At 38.1% G+C, this 24341-nt stretch overlaps 4 protein-coding genes across 14 annotated transcripts in view; 2 read left to right on the top strand and 2 right to left on the bottom strand.

Annotated features, from left to right (window-relative positions):
- Positions 1-8276, top strand: part of LOC307162719 (zinc finger MYM-type protein 4-like) — a 48527-nt gene extending 40251 nt beyond the window's left edge. For all 9 annotated transcript variants that reach the window (XM_079878247.1, XM_079878241.1, XM_079878246.1 and 6 more), the window contains 16 exons: positions 268-418; positions 548-723; positions 1700-1868; positions 2058-2186; positions 2311-2351; positions 2527-2653; positions 2801-2910; positions 3873-4044; positions 4160-4366; positions 4666-4766; positions 5443-5572; positions 5745-5896; positions 5982-6096; positions 6174-6413; positions 6504-6627; positions 7745-8276. In XM_079878247.1, coding sequence (XP_079734373.1) covers positions 268-418; positions 548-723; positions 1700-1868; positions 2058-2186; positions 2311-2351; positions 2527-2653; positions 2801-2910; positions 3873-4044; positions 4160-4366; positions 4666-4766; positions 5443-5572; positions 5745-5896; positions 5982-6096; positions 6174-6413; positions 6504-6627; positions 7745-7955 — 2355 coding nt within the window. In that variant the 3' untranslated portion in view covers positions 7956-8276. The remainder of the gene's footprint in view (positions 1-267; positions 419-547; positions 724-1699; positions 1869-2057; positions 2187-2310; positions 2352-2526; positions 2654-2800; positions 2911-3872; positions 4045-4159; positions 4367-4665; positions 4767-5442; positions 5573-5744; positions 5897-5981; positions 6097-6173; positions 6414-6503; positions 6628-7744) is intronic.
- Positions 8261-12028, bottom strand: illr4 (immune-related, lectin-like receptor 4). 2 transcript variants are annotated; one of them, XM_079878256.1, is made up of 7 exons: positions 11877-12028; positions 10912-11010; positions 10464-10532; positions 10015-10074; positions 9797-9933; positions 9600-9718; positions 8261-9481 (listed from the first exon to the last, which is right to left on the bottom strand). In XM_079878256.1, exons 1-7 carry the CDS (start codon positions 11959-11961, stop codon positions 9313-9315), a joined length of 738 nt encoding a protein of 245 aa, XP_079734382.1. In that variant the 5' UTR covers positions 11962-12028; the 3' UTR covers positions 8261-9312. The 2 variants fall into 2 exon arrangements, with proteins under 2 accessions (XP_079734382.1, XP_079734383.1); XM_079878257.1 differs by lacking the exon at positions 10912-11010 and having other exon boundaries at positions 11877-12000.
- Positions 12029-12629: 601 nt separating this feature from the next.
- rbm48 (RNA binding motif protein 48) lies at positions 12630-18951 on the top strand. 2 transcript variants are annotated; one of them, XR_013821978.1, is made up of 5 exons: positions 12630-12783; positions 12943-13133; positions 15318-15463; positions 15537-16480; positions 18547-18778. XR_013821978.1 is itself a non-coding variant. In XM_079878441.1 (5 exons), the coding sequence occupies exons 1-5, from the start codon at positions 12658-12660 to the stop codon at positions 18891-18893; spliced, it is 1089 nt and encodes a 362-aa protein (XP_079734567.1). In that variant the 5' UTR covers positions 12630-12657; the 3' UTR covers positions 18894-18951. The 2 variants fall into 2 exon arrangements, 1 of the variants encoding a protein (XP_079734567.1); XM_079878441.1 differs by lacking the exon at positions 18547-18778 and adding an exon at positions 18822-18951 and having other exon boundaries at positions 15537-16090.
- A 964-nt stretch (positions 18952-19915) lies between these two features.
- LOC307162805 (calaxin-like) lies at positions 19916-22919 on the bottom strand. Its single transcript, XM_079878442.1, has 6 exons — positions 22811-22919; positions 22458-22613; positions 22101-22205; positions 21858-22009; positions 20093-20197; positions 19916-19986 (listed from the first exon to the last, which is right to left on the bottom strand). Exons 1-6 carry the CDS (start codon positions 22875-22877, stop codon positions 19936-19938), a joined length of 636 nt encoding a protein of 211 aa, XP_079734568.1. The 5' UTR covers positions 22878-22919; the 3' UTR covers positions 19916-19935.
- Between the last annotated feature and the right edge of the window lie 1422 nt (positions 22920-24341).

The raw sequence follows: 24341 nt of genomic DNA, 5'->3' as shown, positions 1-24341 counted from the left end.
ACATTTTTTCGTGCAAAAAAATACAAATTTTGTAACATTATAAGTGAACCTCAGGGAACATAATAAAGTTCATCTCATTACCCCTTGAAAATGGTTTTATTTAATTATTATAATAATTATTATTATTAACCAAACTACAGTATTATTTTCAAGAAAAACTATACAGCTACTTTAATTTAGGTAATTTAAAAGTACTTAGAAAAAGAACCAACCAAACTGTATTGGTTGTCGACTTTAACCTCTTTTTTTTTTTATCTGGTCTTCCAGAGGAAAATGTACGCTTTCTGCGATAATGCTTGCATTGAGGAGTTCAGAAGGATCAACAGCGTGGTGGCTCGCTGTGAAAACTGCAAGCTCAATAAAACTCTGAAAATTGTGAGGAGGATAAACAAGGTTGACCGTTCTTTCTGCAGTGAGAGTAAGCTAAAGCATTATTGAGATCTTATTATTTTATTGTTTGGAAATATTTGTTTTAAATAATCACAAATGTGGGTTGTCAATCTGTATATGTGACCTTGTGTTTGTGGATATATTTATTTCTGTACAGGATGCAAGTCACTCTTTGAGAATAACCTGTTCAAGCGCTGGGGGAAGAAACACTGTTGCAACTGCTTCTACTGTGACAGCGCCTCAAAGACTGTGGTGACCGAGGTCTTCGATGGCAAGCAAGAGGCGTTCTGTGGGAAAGATTGCGTGTCAAAATATAGTTCATTAATCCGTCAGGTAATATTGTTTCGTTAGTTATTTGTTTTAGTTATTTACTTAGTAGTGCATCTATCTTATGTAGTTATTTAGGCCCTGTTTACTCCTGGTATGAAGATGTGTTCTGTGAAGCTGCTTTGATGCAATCTGTATTGTGAAAAGCGCTATATAAATAAACTTGACTTGACTTGAGACTTGTTTTGATCGATCGGATCACAAGTAGACGAGGGAGACACATACATGTTTTACCTGGTATTTTAGTCTGTCTCTTCTGTCCACTTTCAACCACTTCTGTCCTGATTTCTTCGAGGGGAGGGTCTATGGACGGGTGAATGTATGTTTTTTTTTTTTTTTTTTTTTTTTTTTTTAGATCTTTCAATCTAATGGACTAAATAAGCTTGTGCAATTTACATATGAACGTGCCAGGAGACGACGGAAAAACATAAAGATAGCATCAGCTTTCATTTGTGTTTTGACAGCCGCCAGACAATGATATGAGAACATTGTGCTTGGTACGCTTTTCATCTTCAAACCAATCTTAGATCCTCAGCTGACAATGTTTTAATCCAGTCTGTCTAGCGCGCTTCCCACAATGTTTACCAATTAGGTCAGAAGGCGGCCTTTTGTGGATGTTTCGAACGCATTCGACCACATGAGCTACTACCTCTGGAACCAAAACGCATCTTACTACCAGGTGTAAACGGGACCTTAGTTTAGTTTGTAGTTATTTGTTTTGTTTATTTGCTTAGTAATTTACTTATTGACTTAGTTGTTAGTTAAGTGAATTAGTTATTTTAAGTTAAATTTAGTTATATAGTTTAGTTATGTAGTTACTTGTTTAGTTATGCAGATAGTTAGAAAAAAGGCCATGAAGAGTTGTCCCATATCACATTGTGCCATAATAAGTTGCTGCAACATTGGACTTTTGGACATTATGCAAACAATGTGGCTTCTAAAAAAAGTAACATTAAGTGTTCCTGCTGCACAATTTTGACAGGAAATAAAGTGCTCCATGTGCAGGCAGGCCAAGAAAACCACCGAGACCGTGAAGTGGCTGGGTGAGATAAAGCATTTCTGCAGCCTGCGGTGCCTGATGTTCTTTTGCAGTCTGCAGGGTGTCACTGGAGCCGTCATCAAAGCTACAAGGCAATCTCAGGCCACACAGAGTATGTTGTCTCTTATATTAACTTACATTACTTAGATATTTGGGTTGGTCTGCTTATCTCTCACTGCTTTTATTTTTTCCATTTTTGGTTCATGCTGTAGATTCTGTAATTGGCTGGGGGTCAGTGTGGCATATCCTAAATGTTTCACTTTCTTTAGCCTGGAGTCCTGTGATGTCACTCTCTCCACAGGTGCGACTCCAGTAACCTCTGCAAGCCCTCAAAGTATTAAAGAGGGCACACCAGTCATTGCCAGTGTTGTTTCACTCTCAAATGCATCTAACAAACAGCCAGGTGTTCTCAGAAACACCGATCCGAAAGGTGATTTAACCACAGGAACATTAACCATTTAAACTGAACTGAACACTTATACATAATGCTTAAGGTTAAAGACTGAGATGCATTGTTTGTTGCTCAAATCACTCACATTTAACCCTTTCCTCAGGCTCTGCTCCAGCTGCTGTTACTGTGAAAGTTACAGAACATGTGAGTTTGTCTGGAGAAATCTGTATTTACACCCACAGTCTTAAACATGAGATTTTCTATAACTCGTATTTGTTGAGAGCAGAATCTGAATTCAGACTGTTCCAATTGTTATTTTTATTTCAGCTATTTTTTTATTTGCTGTGAACAGATCTTTTGTTCTTTGCTCTGCTCACAGAAACATGCTGTGAAAGCTCCTGTCTCATCATCCCAAATCCGGAACAAGGACTTGCCATATAAATCCATAAGCAAAAACAAAGCCACATCCTGTAAACCCCACACCACTGATGCTGAGACACAAATAGGTATTAACCAGCTGCGTCACAGTGACTACTCTCTTTTTTTAGCAACCTTATTCTTGACAAATCTTCCACATTTGTTTTTCCTTTTTATCTAATAAAAAATATGTTGCAACACCCATTGCATATGTCGACGTCTCTCTTGTCTTGCAGATGAAAAGCCTAAAGTGATAATCCTGCCTGTGCCGGTGCCAGTCTATGTGCCAGTTCCCATGCATCTCTACACCCAATACATTCCAAAGTCTGTAGGGCTTCCACTTCCGGTACATCTACTCTCTACCCTTCCTCGTCCTCACTTTTCAAGCTAAGATTATTTTCTTTAGGAACAGCATGTCACAGATGTTTAAAATGCATATATTCCTTTTAGCATGTTAAAAGTATATCTGTAAACATTTGCCGCTCTGGCTCAATGTATTTTTTAGGGCTGCTCCCTAGTAGTCGACTAAACGTTCGTTGACGAGAAAAGGCTTAATCAACCAAATTTTATTTAGTCAGTTAGTAGCAGAAAAAAAACTCGACAGGAATTGGCAAGATTCAGTCCGTGATGGACAGATCGTTAACACGGCGTCAAACGTAGTCTAACATTCATCGACCTCAAACATGGTTTATTTGGTACATAAGTAGTAGCCTAACGTTAGCAACTTTACATGGCTGCCACACTAATGTAATTGTTAACCTAGATAACTGCGCAATGTTTGCATAAGTAGAGCGTGGAAGCTAAATTAGTAGCGCCATTACTGCATGACATTTGACTTAATATGCATTTCTCTCTATATGCGCATCCACTATACTGCGGAGATGAGTCAGCATCATCAACTTTATCTTTGCAGCTGACACTGATGTTTTAATAAATTATTAAAATACTCAGTCTGTTTTTTCTCATTTATTATCATTACTTTTGCCGATGCACTGCGACACGTTATGCAAGCTTTATGCATGCGCTTAAGTGCTTAATTTATATTTTAATGCCTCATTATTATGGTTTAGTATTTCACTGTAATATTTAACAATGCTGCATATAATATTCTTTCTCAGCCCTGAAACTCAAATCATTTTCTGATGCCACCCCCAAGTTTATATTTAAGTAGTTAAATTAATATTATAAACGTGAGACTAGTCGACTAATGTCTTCAATGAACTTGTCAACTATAAAAACTTTAGTCAGGGGCAGCCCTAGTAGTTTTGAAGTCTGATTATGTAAATGTGCCTCTATTTCTCTTTGCAGGTTCCAGTACCCTTGTTTTTCCCCACGACTCTGGACAGCGCTGAGCACATTGTGAAGACCATTCAGGAAATCAAAGAGAAGATCCCTGATGACCCTCTGGAGGCTGAACTCCTCATGATGGCGGAGATGGTGGCTGAGGATACAGAGAGGGAGAAATGCATCACATCTAGTGGTATGTAATGGAAAATTTGAAGGTTATGGTGTTTAGGCTCTGTACTAAATCTGCAAATGTACATTTTGTTTTGGTCACATGCGTATCTTTTGAAGCTTCTTGTTTTGTTACACAGATCAGACTGGTAACATTATGGAGGACCTCGATTTTGAAGCCCTTTCCAACAATCTGAGTTGGGAGGAGGACTCTGTGTCTTCAGCTCAGACATGGGATCAACCCCCAGAGCCTGAAAGACCTCCTCCGCCCAGATCTGCCACACTGACCCCCGTCTCTACCTCAGCAGAAGAGCCACAGATGGACCTGGAGGCTGATTTCCCAGTCGGTAAGAGCTTCTCCTGGGATTAACTCTTTCCCTGCCAGAGTTATTATTTTTTTAAGTTGCCAGCCAGTGCCAGCAACAATGTCCCCTACCACATAACAGTGAAAACACATATTGCTGGAATAACTTGGCAATGGAGCCTTTTAAAATTTCCGGGGTTCTCAGAAGTGGAAGTCGTCATAGTTGGTAATGTTATGTTCATGGTAATGTAACGCAAATCCTTAGTTCAAAGGTCCAAACCCACAAACACAATCCGAGTTGTTTATTTTCTTCCAATCACATTTTATCCTTTCACATTTCAGAAAGCATTGAACTTCTCAGAGAGCAAACACAAAAAGACACTGATTCTGGCAAACGAAGATCTCACAAGAGAGGAAACGACGGCTTCCCTCAAAAGAAAAAGGTAAGAACAACTTAAGCAGCATTATTCCTCACCTCCATCAAAACTCTAACATATAGGACCCTATGATTTTCACTATGCGGAAAATGCGAATGGAATATAGTGGAATTTACTGTATGATGCAGAATGTTGGGTTAATAAATCAAAAGTAGGGCTGTACAATTAATCAAACCACAATATGGGCTTCTGTCTGAATATTAAATGGCAAAAAGACTGCTATTGAAATGAAGTCTGCATATTCTGTGTGTCTCTGTGTGAGACCTTGACCGTGTTTGAAATAAAAATGGACAGCCATTCTGTGTTCCCTCACAACCTTCTCAATGACAAACAAATAAATCCAATTATGAATCTCGACTATATTGTTTTGATATGTGGTTTTTAAATAAATGCACTAAAGCAACCTCTCTGCTATAATACAATGTTTTTTATTGTTGTTGTTTTAATAGAAAACCGTTAACAATTATTGGAATTGATATTAGGAAAATAAACCCTTCGTATGAGTTTTGTGCGAAAAAGGTGAAAGTGCCATAATTTGGATGAAATGTAAAAAGAAAAAAGTCTTAATCACTTTAGTGCAAAATAATCATGATTATCAGTTTAACCATTATCGTGCAGATCCTAACCATTATCATTATGGAAAGCTGAAAGTCTGATTATTATGTGTTTTGTTGGCATGTAGGGTCGTAAATGTGCATCAGCGCTTCCAAACAGCCTCTCCAAACTACAACACGAGTACGGCGTCAATGCCTGGAAGGACTGGGTGCGCTGGAGGAATGCCCAACCCAACATGGAGACTCCTAAATATGCCTGTAGGTCTCAGTTTGGGGATGAAATGTTGGGTATAAAGCAAACAAATTTCTACAATTCAGAAGCAATACTGGACCACATCACCTTGAATGAGATTAATCATTAAATAAATTTACTTGGGAGACAGACTTTGTGCCATTTACGCATTAAACATGTCCTCTTCATCATCCATAGCACATTCTATGACAATAAAGGAGGACCTGTTGAAGTGTTGCACGGCTGAACTGAGCTACGGCCTCTGCAAGTTCATCTCCGAAGTTCGTCGACCCAACGGAGAGAAGTACAGCCCTGACAGCGTCTTTTACCTCTGCTTGGGCATCCAGCAGGTGAAACAAGAAGAAATCACACAAACTCAACACATTCAGTCATGTTGTATTTAGTTTAATTGGCTCTCGTCGATTATGTTTACAGTTCCTGTTTGAGAACAATCGGATGGAGAACATCTTCTCGGATCTCTTCTACACCAAATTCTGCCTTGAAATGTCCAACTTACTCAAAGGATGGAAACCAACTATTTTACCCACTGGTGAGTATTTTAAGAAACTGACACGAGACTGGCTCGTTTCTCTGTTGTGCTACAAACGCCTGTGTGTGTTTGTGCAGGTTACGTTCATTCTCGTGTGGAGGAGGAGTATCTGTGGGACTGTAAGCAGCTGGGAGCGTTTTCACCCGGCGTGCTGCTCAACACGCTGCTCTATTTCTTCACCAAGTTCTTCAACTACAAGACAGTGGAGCAGCACCGTCGCCTCTCTTTCGCTAATGTCAAACGCTACTCTCGGGGTCCAGCTAACAGCAAAGTATCCTACCTGCGTTTCTACCCCCCGAAAGAGGACACAGGTTTGGGTCAGTGATGCGTTTAATAGTGTTTGTTTGTTTGTTTGTTTGTTGTTGTTGTTGTTAATTGTTACTACTTATACATTTTATTCAATTTAGATGGTGTCCCTGTAAAGAAAAGGAAGAAGGAAGATGAACGGCAGAGAGTGCTAAAGATACGGCAGAATTCAGACAATCCTCTCCGCTGTCCTGTCAAGCTATACGAGTTCTATCTCTCAAAATGGTATGTCAGCTGTTTGGTTAAAGTCAGCATGAAACAGAAGTTGCAATAGTCTTTTCTTCCCTATTGTGACGTCTAAGAGTGAAACGGCTTCATCCTTTTTGAATTGATTGAATCATTGGCGGTTTGCTAACTAAATGGAGGCAGATTGGAATCCCAATTTACAGTCAGTTGTGGAGGATATTTAGTCCCATGATTATGAATGCACATTAACTTAATAATGATATGGATAATCATTTATAATAAACACTGCAACATTCTGTAAAAAAAAAAAAAATAATAATAATAATAATAATAGTCAATTTGGATTTCCTGGTTACTTTAAAGTGCCGCATTATGCTATTTTAAAATTTCCTATTTTCGAGTTCAGTCTATTCTTTTTCTTTTTTCTTTTTTTGGGACACAACTCCTTTTATCGTGTTTATTGATCTTTGAAATGTTACAGAGCATTAACATTCACAAACAGTTACATTACACACTGCATGAAAGTTAATTTCTGAAAAAGCCTAATAGGGGTAGCCTGGCAAGCCAGACCTACATCAAGATGTTAGGTCTGGCAACTCACCATAGACACGGCTCAATCCGAGGGGCGGGATAAACGGCTGTCTTTCAAATTCCCTCTGCACGCAATAGGACAGCGCTTCAACCAACCAGAGCGTTTTCCCAACAGCGGAGCTAACGTTAGTTGATAGATTCAACTTTTGAATCTGGCCGGCAAAACTACGAACACATCTTCCTTTTTTAAGAATGACTTAAGTGCCGTTCTTTGCTCTTTTCTCAAAGAAAAACTCCAAGTCCTCCAGAGTCGCGGCCAAAGCCGATTCGAAAGACTGTTCGCCAGAAGCAGCCGCCATTCTTTGGTTTCAAGTAGCAGGGAACCGTCACAACTCTGTCGTCATTGTTAAGCCCGCCCCGCCTGCTCTATACACGACGTGATTGGCCTGACCCAATTTAGGTTTTTCCAGCACGAAAGTCAACGGAGAGTTGCTAGACTACCCTGGCTGCAAAATAATTTTTGCTGCCGCTAGGGTGCGTCTATATTTCTAGGCTATAATTGGGGCACCTTAATGAAATGAGTCATGGTGTATTTGTTTGTCATACTATCTGTTGTTTCTTCCAGTTCACCAGGCATAAGACATCATGCGACCAAATTCTACCTGAGCCCTGAGCGCTCCTGTGTACCCAGCAGTCCTACGTGGTTTACAGCCATCTCGCTGAGTGATGAGGCTCTGGACAGCATGCTCACACGTATCCTTACTGTCAGAGAACTGCACATGGAGACGGACAAAACACTCACCGAGACCGATTCAGACACTGACTCGGACTTCTGAACATTTTAATACAGCAAAACTGAGAAAACCTGAACGCATGACTGACTGTAGTTCTCAATGCTGGAAAGCAAGCGGTTTGTCATTGGTGCATCCTTGTAACTACAAGAAGATTGAAAATGGAAATCACACAGTTGCTGCGAGTCGCCGCCTTGGTATTATATTTAAACACTAAAGACATTAACAGCATCATTCCAAAAACAGATTTTGAAGTTGTTGTTGTTCATTGCAAACCATGTTGGTCCATATAGATTGGAATGTTCCTGCAATTTACTGTGGATAACTCTTGTTTTTGTTTTGTTTTTATTAAAAAATTAAACTGGTGCTGCAAGCCTTTCATCTTTATTTTCTTGAGAGATACAGAACTTTTCACTTGCATTTTGCACATTAACACAAGATGCATGCATGCAAACACTACTTTATTCACTTATTACAGCCTCAGACTGCGCAGTCAAGCACATCAATGATAGAAATGTTGTAAAAGAAGCTTTGTTTGTGTCAGCGCCCTGCTGGTGATTTTAGAAACAATTTTATTTACCGTACTTATAACTATAACTGCACAATTTTTCATGTGACCATATACTTAGAAAAAAGGAAAAGATACGGCTGCCTGTGATCAAGCAAAGCAATGGCCTTCAGAAAAATGACCAGAATTTGTTTTATAACCGTTTCTTGCAATTTTATACATGGCAGGACAAATATATTTTTTTTGCCAAAGCAAATACATCCAGGTGAAAAAATGTCATATTTTGTTTGATTGCAAATGCATAAAAATTGGTCAAGGATCTTTCCTGCAATGGTAGCTCAGCTGTGGGCTAAAGTGTGTCCAGGCTGAATTTAATGATAATGAGCTTTGCATTTCAATGGAAGATCATTTGCATTAGGAAACATCCAGAACTAAAATGATTTATAATATCACCGATCTTAACGTCTTTGACAGACATCAGGTTGAATGGAAGCCATTTGGAACGTTTTGAATCCAATAACTTTTGCATGAAAGTCACCTTGAGCTAACTTAGGTGAAAATTGGTCAAAATTTGTAATAAGAGCAGTGAACTAATTTTCAAAATCCAAGATGGCCAATTTAGACAGCTGAGATTCAAAATCAGTGACTTCACTGAACTTTGCATGAGGCAAGAATGTCTCAAGGCCTCAACTTTCAAGCAGAAGTTGGTTTGAGTAGGACACCGCAAAGCTGTCTACTCATTCCTGCCCATTTCACCTGTGGTGTGCCACAGGCTTCAAGCCAGAAAGAAAAAGAGATGTCAGAACAAAAGCAACTGGGGCTTATGGGCCCCTAAATGGAAAGATATACACATTTTCCAAATAATCCAAAGCCATACATTGCTTTCCATGTCCTCTATGGTTGTCTGGAGGATCTGGTCTCACATATTCTTCTTAATGATTTACTGCAGAATGCATCAGACCAGCTTTTAAGACCATCTTGTGTGATGATAACACAGTCCTCTCCTGCCTTGGACTCTCCACGAGACCCTGTCCAGTTATCTGGTTCATTTCCATACCAGTACCTGAAAGAAATGATACGTTTCAGTGAGCTTCTTCTCAACACCTGTCAAAAGGGTCAAATATCTGGAGTTTAGAAAATAACTGTAAATTAAGCATTTTGAGTGCAAAGATTTCATCTACCTTTCATCTGGACTAAGTTCTGTGTTGTCTACCCATAGCCATTGACCCTCATTCTTCTCATCTGTCAGGCCAATCCAGAACGACTCTTTATATTTTGTTATAATGCTCATCAGGAACTCCTTCAAGGACAAAGTGTTGGCTTGTTATTTACATTGCATTACTTTATTATAATTTTTTTTTGGAGTATACAGACAAACCTGTTCATCTTTGCGCTTTATGATCACCAGATGACCGCCATCTGAGACACAGGCATCTCGACTCTTAGTCCAGTCCAGGGTGTTTGTGGAGAAGAAGTAACATTTCCCCGCATGATACTCCCAATCCTTTGGACACGCTGAAATTTATAGCATTTGAGCTGAGTTATCAATATTTTCCCTCTTTCATAGTGATGAATATTGTGATGATGATCACTTACCACTGTCATCCAGAGCCTTGGACAGATTTTGTTGCCAGTCATGCATGTCTTGAAGTACCGCTGTATTAAATTGACAAAAAATTGACAAAGCAGTCCCAGCTTACAAATATATGTTCCCATTGAAAACATTATGCAAACGTTTTGGTTATGCAAACATTAAGGGAACGTTATGGAATAATTAGGCGAACATCCAACCAAATGTTTCAGGTAAAAACATTCCATGAACAAAGTATAAATGTTTTTGTGCAAACTTTGCGAGAATATTATTAAAGACCAGATAACTTTGAATGAATGTTTTACTAACGTTACTGGAAAAGCATTTGTTCATAACCACAAAGTTCTCTCAAAGTAAAGTTGAGACCGTTCCCTATTAGCTGTGGTGTGTTTATAATGATATAATACATTACTTTATTGGACAGTTAAACTCTCAGTGTAATAAGAGTATTTACCTGTGAAGTTGTCATTTAGTGCAGAGTGGAGCTTCTGAAGATCTTTAAGCTTTTTCTCTGTATATACATCTAAACAATAAGTTTTAGTTAGAAACCCGTCATTGAAATTGTATAGAAATTTATATCTCACAATTCAAAAAAATTGTGAGATGTGTACTATGGAGCACCTAAAGGGACATGGTGGTGGGAAAATATATTTTCAAAGCTTATTGTGTTCCCCAAAAAAACTTCCCCAAAAAAACTTTTACTTTTTCTCTTGCAAATGTTTTGCGTTCCCCCAAGAAAGTTTGCGTTTTCTTGCAAAGAACTCAAAAGTTTCTCTGGAACACAAAAGTTTCGCAAGCGAAAGCAAAATTGGAAATTTGGATCCAAAATTTACGCCAAGTATAAAATCAATCAATCCAAAAATTGGGATTTTTTTTAAACAAGTGTGAAGAAGGATACGTACATTGGAAGCTGAGTGTGATCAGTCCACCCGTGAGGAGAACACACAGAGCCGTTAGTAACGGTCGAACAAAGTCACCACATGGTTTGGTCTTTTGCGAAGCTTGAGAAGAATCACCAACAAGAATTGATATCAGAGAGTGGTTTAATATGCTAAATCACAATTTAAGGTTTTAATCAAGCATATTTGATTAAAACCTTAAAGGGATAGTTCACCCAAAAATGAAAATTGTGTCTTCGTTTACTCGCCCTCATGTCATTCTAAACCTGTATTAGTTTCTTTCTTCTGTTGAACACACACACACAAAAAGATATTTTGAAGAATGTTGGTAACCCGACAGTTGACAACACCCACTGACTTATATAATAGGGAAAAAAAATGAAATATGAAATACAATGTTAGTCAGTGGGGTCCATCAACTGTTACTTCAAAATATCATCTTTTGTGTTCAACAGAAGAAAGAAACTAATACAGGTTTGGAACAATTTGAGTAAAAGATAACAAAATTTTAATTTTGTGGTGAACTACCTCTTTAAGTTTGGTCGTTTGCGAAGCTTCAGAAGAATCACCAACAAGAATTGATATCAGAGAGTGTTTTATTATGCCAGATTACAATTTAAGGTTTTACTCAAGCATATAGGCTATAAAACCGTTTGAACGAGCACAAGGAAAAGTGGCTTGTGGTCAATGTGCTTTTTTTTATTGTAGGCCTATGATTTCATAAGAACATTAACATCCTGCCATGAACTTCCCAGTTTTATGTCATGTTACTTGAGTTATGTTTGATTTGCGTTATTTATGTTTAGCCTGGTGCGTCTCTAAACTCAAATAGCTATCTTAATTTTACTGCAAACTTTTTATTGTCATGAACTGTTATCATAGGGCATCACTTCGACAGGAGGAGCATTTACAAAAATGCATGCCGTTAATTAAGAAAAATACAAAAACAACTCCTACTGAAAACTCACCTAATTGACTCTGATCTGGATCGTTACTGCCAATCTCGTTTCTTTTCACAAATACGACATCCGAGTAGATAACGTCCTCAGACATTTTACTCAGCCTTATTCAGGAAGGATGAAAATGTAAATGTGATAATGAGAAGGTAACAAAAAGAGGAACTTAATGTTTCTCTCTTGTCAAGAATCTGATGACATATCTTGTGAAATATTGTAGCCTATAAGGCCTATGTATACAAATGCAAGAAAGGACCTGTGTGAACTGTTTGAACTCAAGTTAGATGTTATTTATTCATTTCCTATAAATGTAAATAAACACTTATACTTTAAATGAAATAAAATAAGAAATAAAGTAGATTAAAATGGGTTCGTTTTACCATTTTAATCACGTTTAGTTTTTTTTTTTGTTTTTTTTACTGTTCTGTGATCTTTGACAAATTCACATGACAAATTAACAGTATAAATGTATAATAATGCAAAACGTGGCTCAATATTCAAATATATTTTTATTATATTAAATTTAAAAAAATCTATTAGAAAAACACTTGAATAAATGAAAAAGTTCATTGAATATTTTTTTTTTTATTAAGATTATATTTAAATCTACATTTCGATTATATTCATTAAATTGTTTTTAATACACTACATTTGTTAAATGAATCATTATAAATATAATGATGGATTAACAATGCAACTGCAAATTATCACAAGGATTGTTTAAAAATTGAGACTTTTATTTTGAAAACCCGTGACTTCTTTTCTTCCGGCGCCGAGTGACTTCACCACACAAATGGACAGTTCAGTCGCTAATCCATCTGTGTGGGACACACAAAAAGTGTATAAACACCACGAGCAACAAAATGTTGCCCAAACACGCGCAAAATACAGAGAGGGAAGACGCCAAAGAGCTGTTAAGGTCGGTTTATTTTATAAATTGTTTTAGTTAGCATTGTATTTTAGCTTGTTATCGTGCCACGCAGCAATCAGAGTGACAGCCAGAGTCATCTCACTAGGTTTTGAGTCACATCCTGGGAAAATAATAAACCTATTTCCATGGTTGAATCGCTGGTTACAGGTATACACCATCAACTTGGAGTCTCGGTTCCTGCTAGTTCAAGGAGTGCCCGCTATTGGAGTGATGGCAGAGCTGGTGCAGCTCTTTGCTCTGTATGGAGTGGTCGAGGAGTACAGGGCACTTGATGAATACCCAGCAGAGCAGTTCACTGAAGTCTACTTATTTCAGTTCCAGAAGCTGACAAGTGCAAGGTAAGGACAGACTAAAACATGTTCAAAGTCAGCTTGTGCTAGACTGATACAGAGGAACATACACTTTTAGTTCACCTGGTCATATAAATAATGCTTACCAAGGCAAGGGTGAATTTATTTGATCAAAAATACAGTAATATTGTGAAATATTATTACAATTTAAAGTAACAGTTTTCTATATTAAAGTATTTTAAAATGTAATTTATTCCTTTGATGCAAAGCTGAATTTTCAGCATCATTACTCCAGTCTTCAGTGTCATTATGATCCTTCAGAAAGAAAGAAACATTTCTTATTATTGTGGTTCTTTGATGAATAGAAATTTCAAAAGAACAGCATTTATTTTAAATAAAACCTTTTGTAACAAAATGAACAGGGTTAACTATGGAACTATGCTTGTTTCCGCCTCAGAGTAAAAAATATAAAAGTAATTGTGAGAAAAATAGTCAGAATTATGAGAGAACTCGCAATTCTGGCTTTTCTTTCACAATTGCGAGTTTATATCTTGCAATTCTGACTTTTTTTCTCGCAATTGTGAGTTCATATCTCGCAATTCTACTACTTTTTACAGACTTGTGAGATATAAACTCGCAATTTTGAGTTATAAAGTCCAATTCAGACTTTTTTTCTCAGCAAGTCAGCATTGTGAGTTTATATCACACAATTCTGAGGAAAAAAGTCCAATTTTTGGGGGGGATGTAAACTTGCAATTGCGAGGGGGAAAAAGTCGCAATTACCTTTTTTATTTTTTTATTCTGTGGCAGGAACGAGCTTCTATAGTTAACGGATCATTTAAACTTTACTTTTTTACTCAAGGTCATGACACTTTAAAGGGTCATTTCACCCATTTGAACATTGTTTTTTATTTAAAGTGGGTCATATATGTAGTCGAAATGTAAAATAATTTTTGAATTTGGTGCCTTCGTGACCGAGGAAAGACAAAAAATAACTTCAGAACGCATTTGTATGAAAGACAACAACTCCCACAATGCACCACATTGCACAGCTCCGCAAGCCACTCCCACTAATCCAGAAAGCGCATATCTGCCTATAAGAGAAATCACTCTTCCGTCTACAAGGCTAGCTACTAACGTTACCAGAGCTTGAAATTCATTTCACATTCACACAAAATGTCTAGTTAGTTGGCGAACTCATATAGTGCATTACTCCTCGTTTGTATTTCTTTCGAAAAGGTGAATTATTGCATGGTACCTGGATGTTCAGTCAGAACATATGCGGTGCGAAACTAGGATAGTTCTCAACACAAACGTCCGTGTCCTCGTCTGATTCAGAGATTTCGTCCAGGAGAAATTGTCATCGTTGAAATTCTTTGCCGCAGACGGACTCTATCTCTGTGTTCGTAGCGGTTCGTAGCTGCATAGTGAGATCACCGGCGCCACCAGTCCGCCCTAACTCGAGCCAGTCCGGGCTCCTCGTCCGCGGCAGGCAGGTCTTCTGCCTCGGCTGCTCTTCGCTATAATGCGGCTTGTAAAGGTAGCCACAAACACCTGATTCAAGCATCAGACTTCCGAAATCCTCTTCTTCTATATCATATTGAGCACTCTCCTCCGCTATTGTCATAACTTTACATCTGTCTCCACAGCGCCTGTTAGCTTAGCTTCAAACAAGATGGAGGATATTGCTTTCAGTTTCAGAGAGTAAAGTCCCACCCACTGATCTGTAATAGGTCTGTAGCGTGAGCGCGCCCCACCCTGGGAAAGATGAGAAACTAGTGTCTGTAGTCTTAACAGAAATCCCCCCCTCTAACACTTCCTCCTACAATGACGCAAAATGACGATTTTTGCGTCATTGTAGGAGGAAGTGTAAGAGGTAAATAACAGATTTCTCCCGTCTCAGGGGAAAATGAGAGAGTGTTGCACGACCATTCAATAGTATGACTGGGTTTCTAACAATGCAAAGCTTAATGCAAATGGGTGAAGTGTCCCTTTAAGCTGATTATTATAAAGAGAATTTAACGCTGACATTTTTACTAATGTACAGTTTTAAATAATCAGTTGTTTCTTTTATGAATCATTTTATTTATATTTCTTTGTATTTAATGCCTATAATAACACAATCAAAGTTGGTGCAGGCTTTTCATTCAGTACTTTTTTACATGCATAACTCAAAAAGCACTCATAATATCACAGAATGACATGCATATGTTACAGTGTGTAAATTTGCAGGATAGCTAAACGGCGTACTGATGAAAAGAGCTTCTTTGGGGGTCAGCTGCATGTCTGCTATGCCCCCGAGTACGAAACCGTGGAAGAGACGAGGCAGAAGTTACAGGACAGGAGGAGATATGTTAACAGAGCAAGCCAAAACACAGGTACTTTTAATCGTGTCTCTTAATAGGTTACATCTGTAGAAAATCTATCTCACTTGTGTGATGTTTTTTTCAGCAAAACAATACGATCAGCGATCGGAAGTAAGCACAGAGTCATCAAGCACGGACACCCGAGCACCTGCAGCTCCTGAGATCCAGAAAGACTTTGCAAGTGCCAGAAGGGAGAATGTAAAGTCTGACTACTTGGGCTTTCCTGAGCAGCCTTTTCCCCCAACGGAGGATGTTTCTTATACACTTCCCAATTTTACACAGCCATTTCAAGTGCAGTGGACCACTAAAACAACATTACCTACAGAGGATAAGATGGGCTCTCTACATAATTCCATCCCTCCTGTCGCAGAAACTTCAAAGCCGAGTGCATCATCCTCATCTTCAAGTGTTAAAGAGGGAGATTTGAGTAAAAGGCACGAGAACCTGTCACAACCTGTTAGATTTATGCCAAGGATTACACATTTAGAAAGTAGGAAAAGAAAATTGGAGGAAACAGTGTTCTTTTTGAATGAAACTGAGACTCTAATTGGCCCAAAATTACCAGAGCTGCCCAAGTTGGACATGGAGGATCATTCATTAAATGTCACCGCCAATTTGATCCGTCAAACTATGACTAAGGTTAGTTTGTCTGTTTTATTCCTGCTGTAAATATTATTTAAATAGGACCTGTTGTGCTCTTTTACAAAGTCTTGATTTTGGTTTTGGGGTCTACTAGAATAGGTTTTCATGCTTGAATGTTCAAAAAACATTTTTCACATTGTTGCAGCTCCTCTCTTCCCAGTCTGTCAGTAACGCTCTGTTGCTCCTGTCTCTATGAAGCCCCTCCTTCTGAAAAGCGCAGTGTGCTCTGATTGGTCAGCTAGATCATTTTGTTGTGATTGGTCAACTGCTTCGGAAATGCCACGCCCCTTACCATAACCCTGAGTTTCTACACACAACTACTAACTGACTCAACCTGGCCTTGCAACCTTTTTTTGCGTATGCCTTGGGTGGGAATTATTTAAAGGGGTCATGAACTGGATTGTTTTATTATTTTATAATGTTGCCTGGGGTGCCCTTATAATGTTAGTATGATTTTTACATAAAAAATTGTCATAATTTATAAATAAAAGCCATTTTTCCAAGCCTGATTTCTGCCTCAGATTTGAACGCTCCGTTTTAAGGGGCGTGTCTGCTGTGAGACTGCAGTGCAAACGCCCACTGCTGTGATTGGCTGACATGCTTGCAATGAAATAGCTAGTATTACAGGAACTCTCTCGAAAACTTTTACTACGTTTTTACTATTACAGCTATCGAGATTAACAAATCGTGAAAAGTATCGTTTAAAGCATTATATTTAAATCTATTCCATCACATGAAAGGTTGCAGCATGATGAGCACTGAGCAGATGACAGACAGTCTGTTGATCGCGTGAATAAAGATCTTATCATTGCAACGCAATTTTTGCACTCTCACAAATGCTTACACCAAATCACAATGCAAACACGATGTGAGTACACAGTAAGAGCTTCGTTGTGTAGTGTAACAGTGTCATTATTTCATCACGAGTTTGGTGAGTGTCCAGATAAGCTCTCGCGGCTCGCGCTGTGCTGTTTGATTGACAGCTTGGGCGAAAGGGATCGTTCTTTGATCGCTTTCTGTAGGCTATATAATTTAATAACTTTTTAAAAAAAGATTATTTTCATAATACTACGAGAAATTATGTGAAGTTGATCGTTTAGTCACTGATGCATAAACAGTATTGAACGATTTTAAGAGAAATATCTGAACTTGAATAATTACACAGAAATCACTGATCGCAGATCAGGCATTAGAATACACATGGTTACTTACATGTTGCTGGCAGATCCGTGTCGGGGAATTGTGATTGATTTAATAAAGTTTAACCATGCTGGAATCCGAAGGAAGCTTAATGCAGACTTTCTTCTTCCACAAACAGGCGCTGCACAATATTTAGTAAACAGCATGTTTATTGCTTTGAAGTAGCTCGATCCGGTTTAGCAATTATCATGTCGTCCTATGTTATTTAGCATGTTTGGGCGAATCGGTGGGCGGGGCTAAACAGGCCGTGTTGAAGTAGGCGTTGATCTTCTTTTGTGGAGGCGGTGTTTTATCCTCTTTGACGTCATTGTTCCCCACTTTGAAAAACGAGTCATTTGCTGAGCCTGATGTCTATAAAAGCTTTTATTGGACTAACAAGGTAGTTTTCAGTTCTGAAACTTACAGGATATTATTATAGTATGATGATCTCTTATATGTCAAAAGCTCAAGGAAACTTTGATTTCTCAGTTCATCACCCCTTTAAAGGGATAGTTCACCAAAAAATGAAAATTCTGTCAGTAATTACTCACCCTCATGTTGTTCCAACCCCGTAAGACCTTCGTTCATCTTCGGAACACAAATTAAGATATTTTTGATGAAATCTGAGAGCTGTCTCACTCCTCCATAGGCTTCTAAGGGACTGAAACTTGCTGGCCCAGAAAATGTATTAAAGACATCGTTAATATAGTCCAAGTGACTCCAGTGGCTCGATCTTAAGTTTATAAAGCGACGAGAATACTTTTTGTGCACAAAAACAAACAAAAATAACGACTTTATTCCACTTTTCATTTCCTTCTCTCTGGGCCTCGGGTCTTTTCACGTAGTGTTTAAGCGTAGCTATTGGCCGACGCTGGTCATGTGTGATACGTGGTGACGTACAACACAGACGCGCTACGCTTAAACACTACGTGAAAAGACCCGAGGCCCAGAGAGAAGGAAATGAAAAGTGGAATAAAGTTGTTATTTTTGTTTGTTTTTGCGCACAAAAAGTATTCTCGTCACCTTATAAACTTAAGATCGAGCCACTGGAGTCACTTGGACTATATTAACGATGTCTTTAATACATTTTCTGGGCCAGCAAGTTTCAGTCCCTTAGAAGCCTATGGAGGAGTGAGACAACTCTCAGATTTAATCAAAAATATCTTAATTTGTGTTCCGAAAATGAACGAATGTCTTACGGGGTTGGAACAACATGAGGGTGAGTAATTACTGACAGAATTTTCATTTTTGGGTGAACTAACCCTTTAAATAAGGAATATTGTGACGTGTTCGTTCTCGGAAGAAAACTCAAGACTACAATGAAGGCGTTTCAGGGAGAAACAGTGACACTGATAAAGAGAATAACTCACTTTGGAGTGACTTTGTCCTTTGTAACTTTTCAGACATCTTTTATGCTCAAACAGCAGCATTACACAATAAAGAAAGTTGGAAATGTAAAAAGGCATAATAGGACCCCTTTAAGTACATTATGTTTGTGTGCAATTTTTCATGATGGTATATTGCTGATATATATTCTTCTTTTTTTTAGGTCACATCTGTTCCAGAGGTCAAACCTGTACAAGTAAAGACCACTACTGCAAAGCCACGCAGAAGAATTTAATAAAACAACTGTGGTCTTACATTAAACAATATTTTACAGCCTCAAACTATGTTTTGACAAACCTTGTTTTTTTATATACAAAATTGTTAGGGGGGGTAACAGCTGTAAGACCCAGGACCAGATATAATGACAGAAGACCAGGAGTCGTGAGGTTCAATCAAATAAATGAAAATTTACTGAAGAATAGTTTGCAGTTTCATCGGTAGACCCAGCATCAAAGTCTCACGAGGAGGTCGCAAGCCAACTCTGCCTTACACAAAATCTTACACCAATTATACCATTTCCAAGGGCATACATTACATCATTGCTACTTCTGATTGGCAAAGAGAACATAAAGTCTAAACAATTCTACACTTGGATAGAGTAGGGTACGTCGACATTAATCAAGATAATTGTCATCCGAGTCCGGTTGCTACATATCACGAGACCTGTACAGAGCATTCAACGCATACACAAAAGCACAAGGGAATAGCAGTTCTACCAAGGTTGTAGAGGGCCTGAGCTCATTATTATCAGGACAGACTACCCAAAACATACTGATAAAACCTTCCCTCCTCAGAAAGAAGTACAGATAATGTTCACATTATTCTTTAGAGAAATACACATAAAAGAAGTACAATTCTGTGAACATTATCTGTGAGGGCAAGCCTGAAGAAGACCCTCATCAGATGACTCTATGTCTGTTTTCTGCTGACCAAGTTAAGGTTACAGGGGTCATCTGATGAGGGTCTTCTTCAGGCTTGCCCTCTTCTATTAGGTTATTAGCTGTTTTCCCAATACAAAGAGCCTGTTCTCAAGGTCCTCGTTCAGGGCACAAAAGATTAGTCACAGACACTATAATGCACTTAGAAAGATACTGGTAGAAATGCTGACAACAAAATATGATTAAAACTATATGTGAATCACTTATTGAATATAGTAATGATTATATAACTTGATTAGTACTTGTTATAGGAATAATGTAAAAACTCAAAAGGATATATAGATGTTTTGAAGAGACAAGGGATTCTGACCCCAACCCTTCAAAATTCAGTGGTTCTTTTCAATATTCATGTGGTTCCTGGAATGCATGTTGCTCAAATAACAGTATTCTCTGCCAAACAAATAATAATAATAAATAAATAAAATCATCTTAGAGCCCGTCTTTTTTAAAATTATGATACATTTTACATGCAAAAATAGTTGCTTGTGATTTCTACCTTTGTATCGGGGAGGCAGTTGCCAAAAGCTTCTAGTAAAAGGTTTTCATCTATGACTGTCTTCTCAAAATCGGAATAAGAAACTCTTCCATCATGGTCATAATCCTGAAAAAATAAAAGGTACATATCTTTTATACTTAACAATGGTAAAATATTCCATAACAGTGGGGAGAAAAAGTATTTGATACACTGTCGATTTTGCAGGTTTTCCCACTTACAAAGGATGTAGAATCTGTCATTTTTATCATAGGCACTCTTCAACTGTGCGTGACAGAATCTAAAAAAAAAAAATCCAGAAAATCACATTGTATGATTTTTAAGTAATTAATTTGCATTTTAGGTATTTGATACATCAGAAAAGCAGAACTTAATATTTGGTACAGAAACCTTTGTTTGCAATTACAGAGATCATACGTTTCTTGTAGTTCTTGACCAGGTTTGCACACACTGCAGGGATTTTGGCCCACTCCTCCATACAGCCCTTCTCCAGATCCTTCAGGTTTCAGGGCTGTCGCTGGCCAATACGGACTTTCAGCTCCCTCCAAAAATTTTCTATTGGGTTCAGGTCTGGAGACTGGCTAGGCCACTCCAGGACCTTGAGATGCTTCTTACAGAGCCCCTCCTTAGTTGCCCTGGCTGTGTGTTTCGGGTCGTTGTCATGCTGGAAGACCCAGCCACGACCCATCTTCAGTGCTCTTACTGAGGGAAGGAGGTTGTTGGCCAAGATCTCGCGATACATGGCCCCATCCATCCTCCCCTCAGTACGGTGCAGTCGTCCTGTCCCCTTTGCTGAAAAGCATCCCCAAAGAATGATGTTTCCACCTCCATGCTTCACGGTTGGGATGGTGTTCTTGGGGTTGTACTCATCCTTCTTCTTCCTCTATTTTTGTCTCATCAGACCACATGACCTTCTCCCATTCCTCCTCTGGATCATCCAGATGGTCATGGCAAACTTCAGACGGGCCTGGACATGCGCTGGCTTGAGCAGGAGGACCTTGCGTGCGCTGCAGGATTATAATCCATGACAGCGTAATGTGTTACTAATGGTTTTCTTTGAGACTGTGGTCCCAGCTCTCTTCAGGTCATTGACCAGGTCCTGCCGTGTAGTTCTGAGCTGATCCCTCACCTTCCTCATGATCATTGATGCCCCACGAGGTGAGATCGTGCCCCAGACCGAGGGAGATTGACCGTCATCTTGAACTTCTTCCATTTTCTAATAATTGCGCCAACAGTTGTTGCCTTCTCACCAAGATGCTTGCCTATTGTCCTGTAGCCCATCCCAGCCTTGTGCAGGTCTACAATTTTATCCCTGATGTCCTTACACAGCTCTCTGGTCTTGGCCATTGTGGAGAGGTTGGAGTCTGTTTGAGTGTGTGGACAGGTGTCTTTTATACAGGTAATGAGTTCAAACCGGTGCAGTTAATACAGGTAATGAGTGGAGAACAGGAGGGCTTCTTAAAGAAAAACTAACAGGTCTGTGAGAACCGGAATTCTTACTGGTTGGTAGGTGATCAAATACTTATGTCATGCAATAAAATGGAAATTAATTATTTAAAAATCATACAATGTGATTTTCTGGATTTTTGTTTTAGATTCCGTCTCTCACAGTTGAAGTGTACCTATGATCAAAATTACAGACCTCTACATGCTTTGTAAGTTGGAAAACCTGCAAACCCAAAACCTTCCCTCTCTGTATTCTATCGGCAGTGTATCAAATACTTGTTCTCCCCACTGTAATTTTTCTGAGTCTGACACATAGTAGTACCATTTTTTTCAAGGCAATTTCCACAACATCCTTAATCCCCTCGTCGGGGTCCTCTTCGGTGGGTTGCCTGACGAGGCTGTCTTTCAGCATTTGAAACATCTCCTCCCGTGAGATGTATCCGTCCCCATTCAGGTCGTATACGTCAAAGCAGACTAGGCATTATACATGGAATATTTTATATATATTTTATAACATGAACTTTATGTACATAACCTTATAAAGTATAAAATATGAAGAACTCACATTTCATTTTTTCATCCAGCGTGCCTCGTAAAAAGACAGACAGACCTTCCACCCACTCTTTGACGCTTACGTAGGTGTCATTGTCCTTGTCAAAGACACGGAAAACTGAATGCACATGGGGTTAATACAAAAATTAGCAAAAAATGGTTAATATCCTCCTTGAGGCTCAGACAAAGGAGAATCTTTTTTATATTAGTAGTACTTCATGAATAAGAAAATGTTACAAAGGTTTATTATTATTGACAGGTACTAATATCCTTATACTCTCACACACCACTATATAATATAATATACAGTATGTATGATGCAGACCAGACTACGGTCTACAATCGTCCTCATCCAAACACGTAACGTTACCTCTATCCATGATCACATCTTCAGTCAGCCCGAATGTGTTGTGCAGGATATTTCTGAACTGGACCCTGTCGAGTCCGTGAGCCGCTCTTCTCTCTGCCTGCTCTCCCACCAGTCCGGTGAACAGCCTTATCAGACACCCCACCTCTGCGATACTAACTACAGCACAATCACAATACTGTCAAGTCACTAAACACGGTATTTATTGTAAATAACGTTAGCCTAACTTTATAAAGAAGGACCTGTCCGGGTGATGAACTAACAGCTGCTAGCAGACGTTTTATTAGAATTATATTATAAAGAATACTATTAACTGGCATATAAGAAGAAAAAAACATTAGTTAATAAATACCTACAATGTTTGACTTGCTTGCACAAAGTTTCAGCGAGGTTTTGAATTATTTTTCTGTTCATTGCCGACATTTTCTTCTAGTTCGATTCTCACCTTTCAACTCTTTTGTTAGATGTTGCTATAGAAACGCAGGCGGAGACTGTACAATTTTGTAAACTTTATTATCCTGAAGGGTAAATTCTTTATTCATAAATGTCGATTGGTAAATCACCCTTTTTGTTACGAACTTGCTCTTGTAATGAAGTCGCTTAAAGTTGTGGAAAATGTCAAATTTGTCGTATTATAGTAGTAGGCTATTCTTAAATGGATAGTTCACCCAAAAATGAAAATTCTGTCATAATTTACAGGTTTGTCTTAAAGCATATTAAAACACCACATAGACAACATTAAAAACTTGATTTTCACCACAGGGGGGACTTTAAAATATTAATTCATAAACACTTATCTCGTGGACAAAATACCAGGAATGAATGGAGAAATAAAATAAATACTTTCTCAAAAACAAAATCTTTTATTAAAAGTGCAATGCAATTTTATTGCAATTCAATACATTTTTATTTGGAATAATAAAAAAAAATTATTCAGCTTGGATGTAGGATTAATCTATTCCCTCAAGAGTAACAGTGAAGTTTGAAAGCCTCTTTTTTTACAGTCTATGGTTTGTACTTACAGCACCATCCCTAAAAATATAGAAATAAAACTTATAATATGAGCAGACACAAAACTCTACATTGCATCAGTTTTTATTATATTTATAGGTTATATTAAATCTATAATTCATCCACATTTATTTTGACTTGATTAATCATGATTAATAATAGAGTAAGATGAAGTTAGTTGTACCGCTGCAGCACCCCCACTGGCCAGATGCTGTCTTGCAGCAGAACTTCTCAGCCGGGCAAGTAGATGTTTCCTTCACAATGAACAGTCTCAGTCTGGGTCTGCCTTTCGAGAGCCTGCTCATTTCCATTCACAGGAATTATGTTAGTAAACGCATAACCAGAAACTCACCTTCTTAGAAAAATCTCTAAAAGAACCATTTCAATTTTTACAGCTCAAATAAATACAACAGAACATAATATAATAAACTATACATTATAGTCCATGTGAGGCAGCAGCTGGAACAGATTTACAGATTTACAGGTTCTGACATGGACATCCGTTCATCCTACACCAGGTATGTAGAAATATTTAATTTAATAAAAACGCATTGTACTTTAAGAATACTTTAAATATCTTGCATTAAGACTGATATTATACAGTGATCATACTATCTTTACTAATAGTGGTATTAAAACACTTTTTAGGCTTAATGTGCATAGTGCAATAAAGAAGTACTCCAAATAAAGTTTAATTATAATATTTATATCAGTAAGCTTCAAGCATTATGTCAGTAAATATCTATTTGTAGTATACTTAGTATGAAATAAATATATTTTAAATACATTTTGGTTTAGGTTTTTTTTTTCTCTGGGGTGTCCAAACCACAAACATTGAAGATTAAATATAATCAGCATGTCAAATAGACCAGTGCA

The sequence above is a fragment of the Squalius cephalus genome, assembly GCF_949319135.1.
Source record: "Squalius cephalus genome assembly, chromosome: 8".
Lineage (NCBI taxonomy): Eukaryota > Metazoa > Chordata > Actinopteri > Cypriniformes > Leuciscidae > Squalius > Squalius cephalus.
This window is presented reverse-complemented; position numbering and strand designations above follow the sequence as displayed.

Bases quoted from the DNA above. Each gene is read 5' to 3' on its own strand.
- rbm48 (XM_079878441.1), top strand. From the start codon at position 12,658: ATGGACAGTTCAGTCGCTAATCCATCTGTGTGGGACACACAAAAAGTG. The intron at 15,464-15,536 runs GTACTTTTAATC...TGTTTTTTTCAG, and splicing joins CAGAGCAAGCCAAAACACAG to CAAAACAATACGATCAGCGA. The intron at 16,091-18,821 runs GTTAGTTTGTCT...TCTTTTTTTTAG, and splicing joins TCCGTCAAACTATGACTAAG to GTCACATCTGTTCCAGAGGT.
- LOC307162805 (XM_079878442.1), bottom strand. From the start codon at position 22,877: ATGTCGGCAATGAACAGAAAAATAATTCAAAACCTCGCTGAAACTTTG. The intron at 22,206-22,457 runs GTAACGTTACGT...ATGTGCATTCAG, and splicing joins AGATGTGATCATGGATAGAG to TTTTCCGTGTCTTTGACAAG. The intron at 20,198-21,857 runs GTACTACTATGT...TTATTTTTTCAG, and splicing joins AAATTGCCTTGAAAAAAATG to GATTATGACCATGATGGAAG.
- illr4 (XM_079878256.1), bottom strand. From the start codon at position 11,961: ATGTCTGAGGACGTTATCTACTCGGATGTCGTATTTGTGAAAAGAAAC. The intron at 11,011-11,876 runs GTGAGTTTTCAG...ATTCTTCTCAAG, and splicing joins TCCAGATCAGAGTCAATTAG to CTTCGCAAAAGACCAAACCA. The intron at 10,533-10,911 runs GTACGTATCCTT...CTTATTGTTTAG, and splicing joins GATCACACTCAGCTTCCAAT to ATGTATATACAGAGAAAAAG.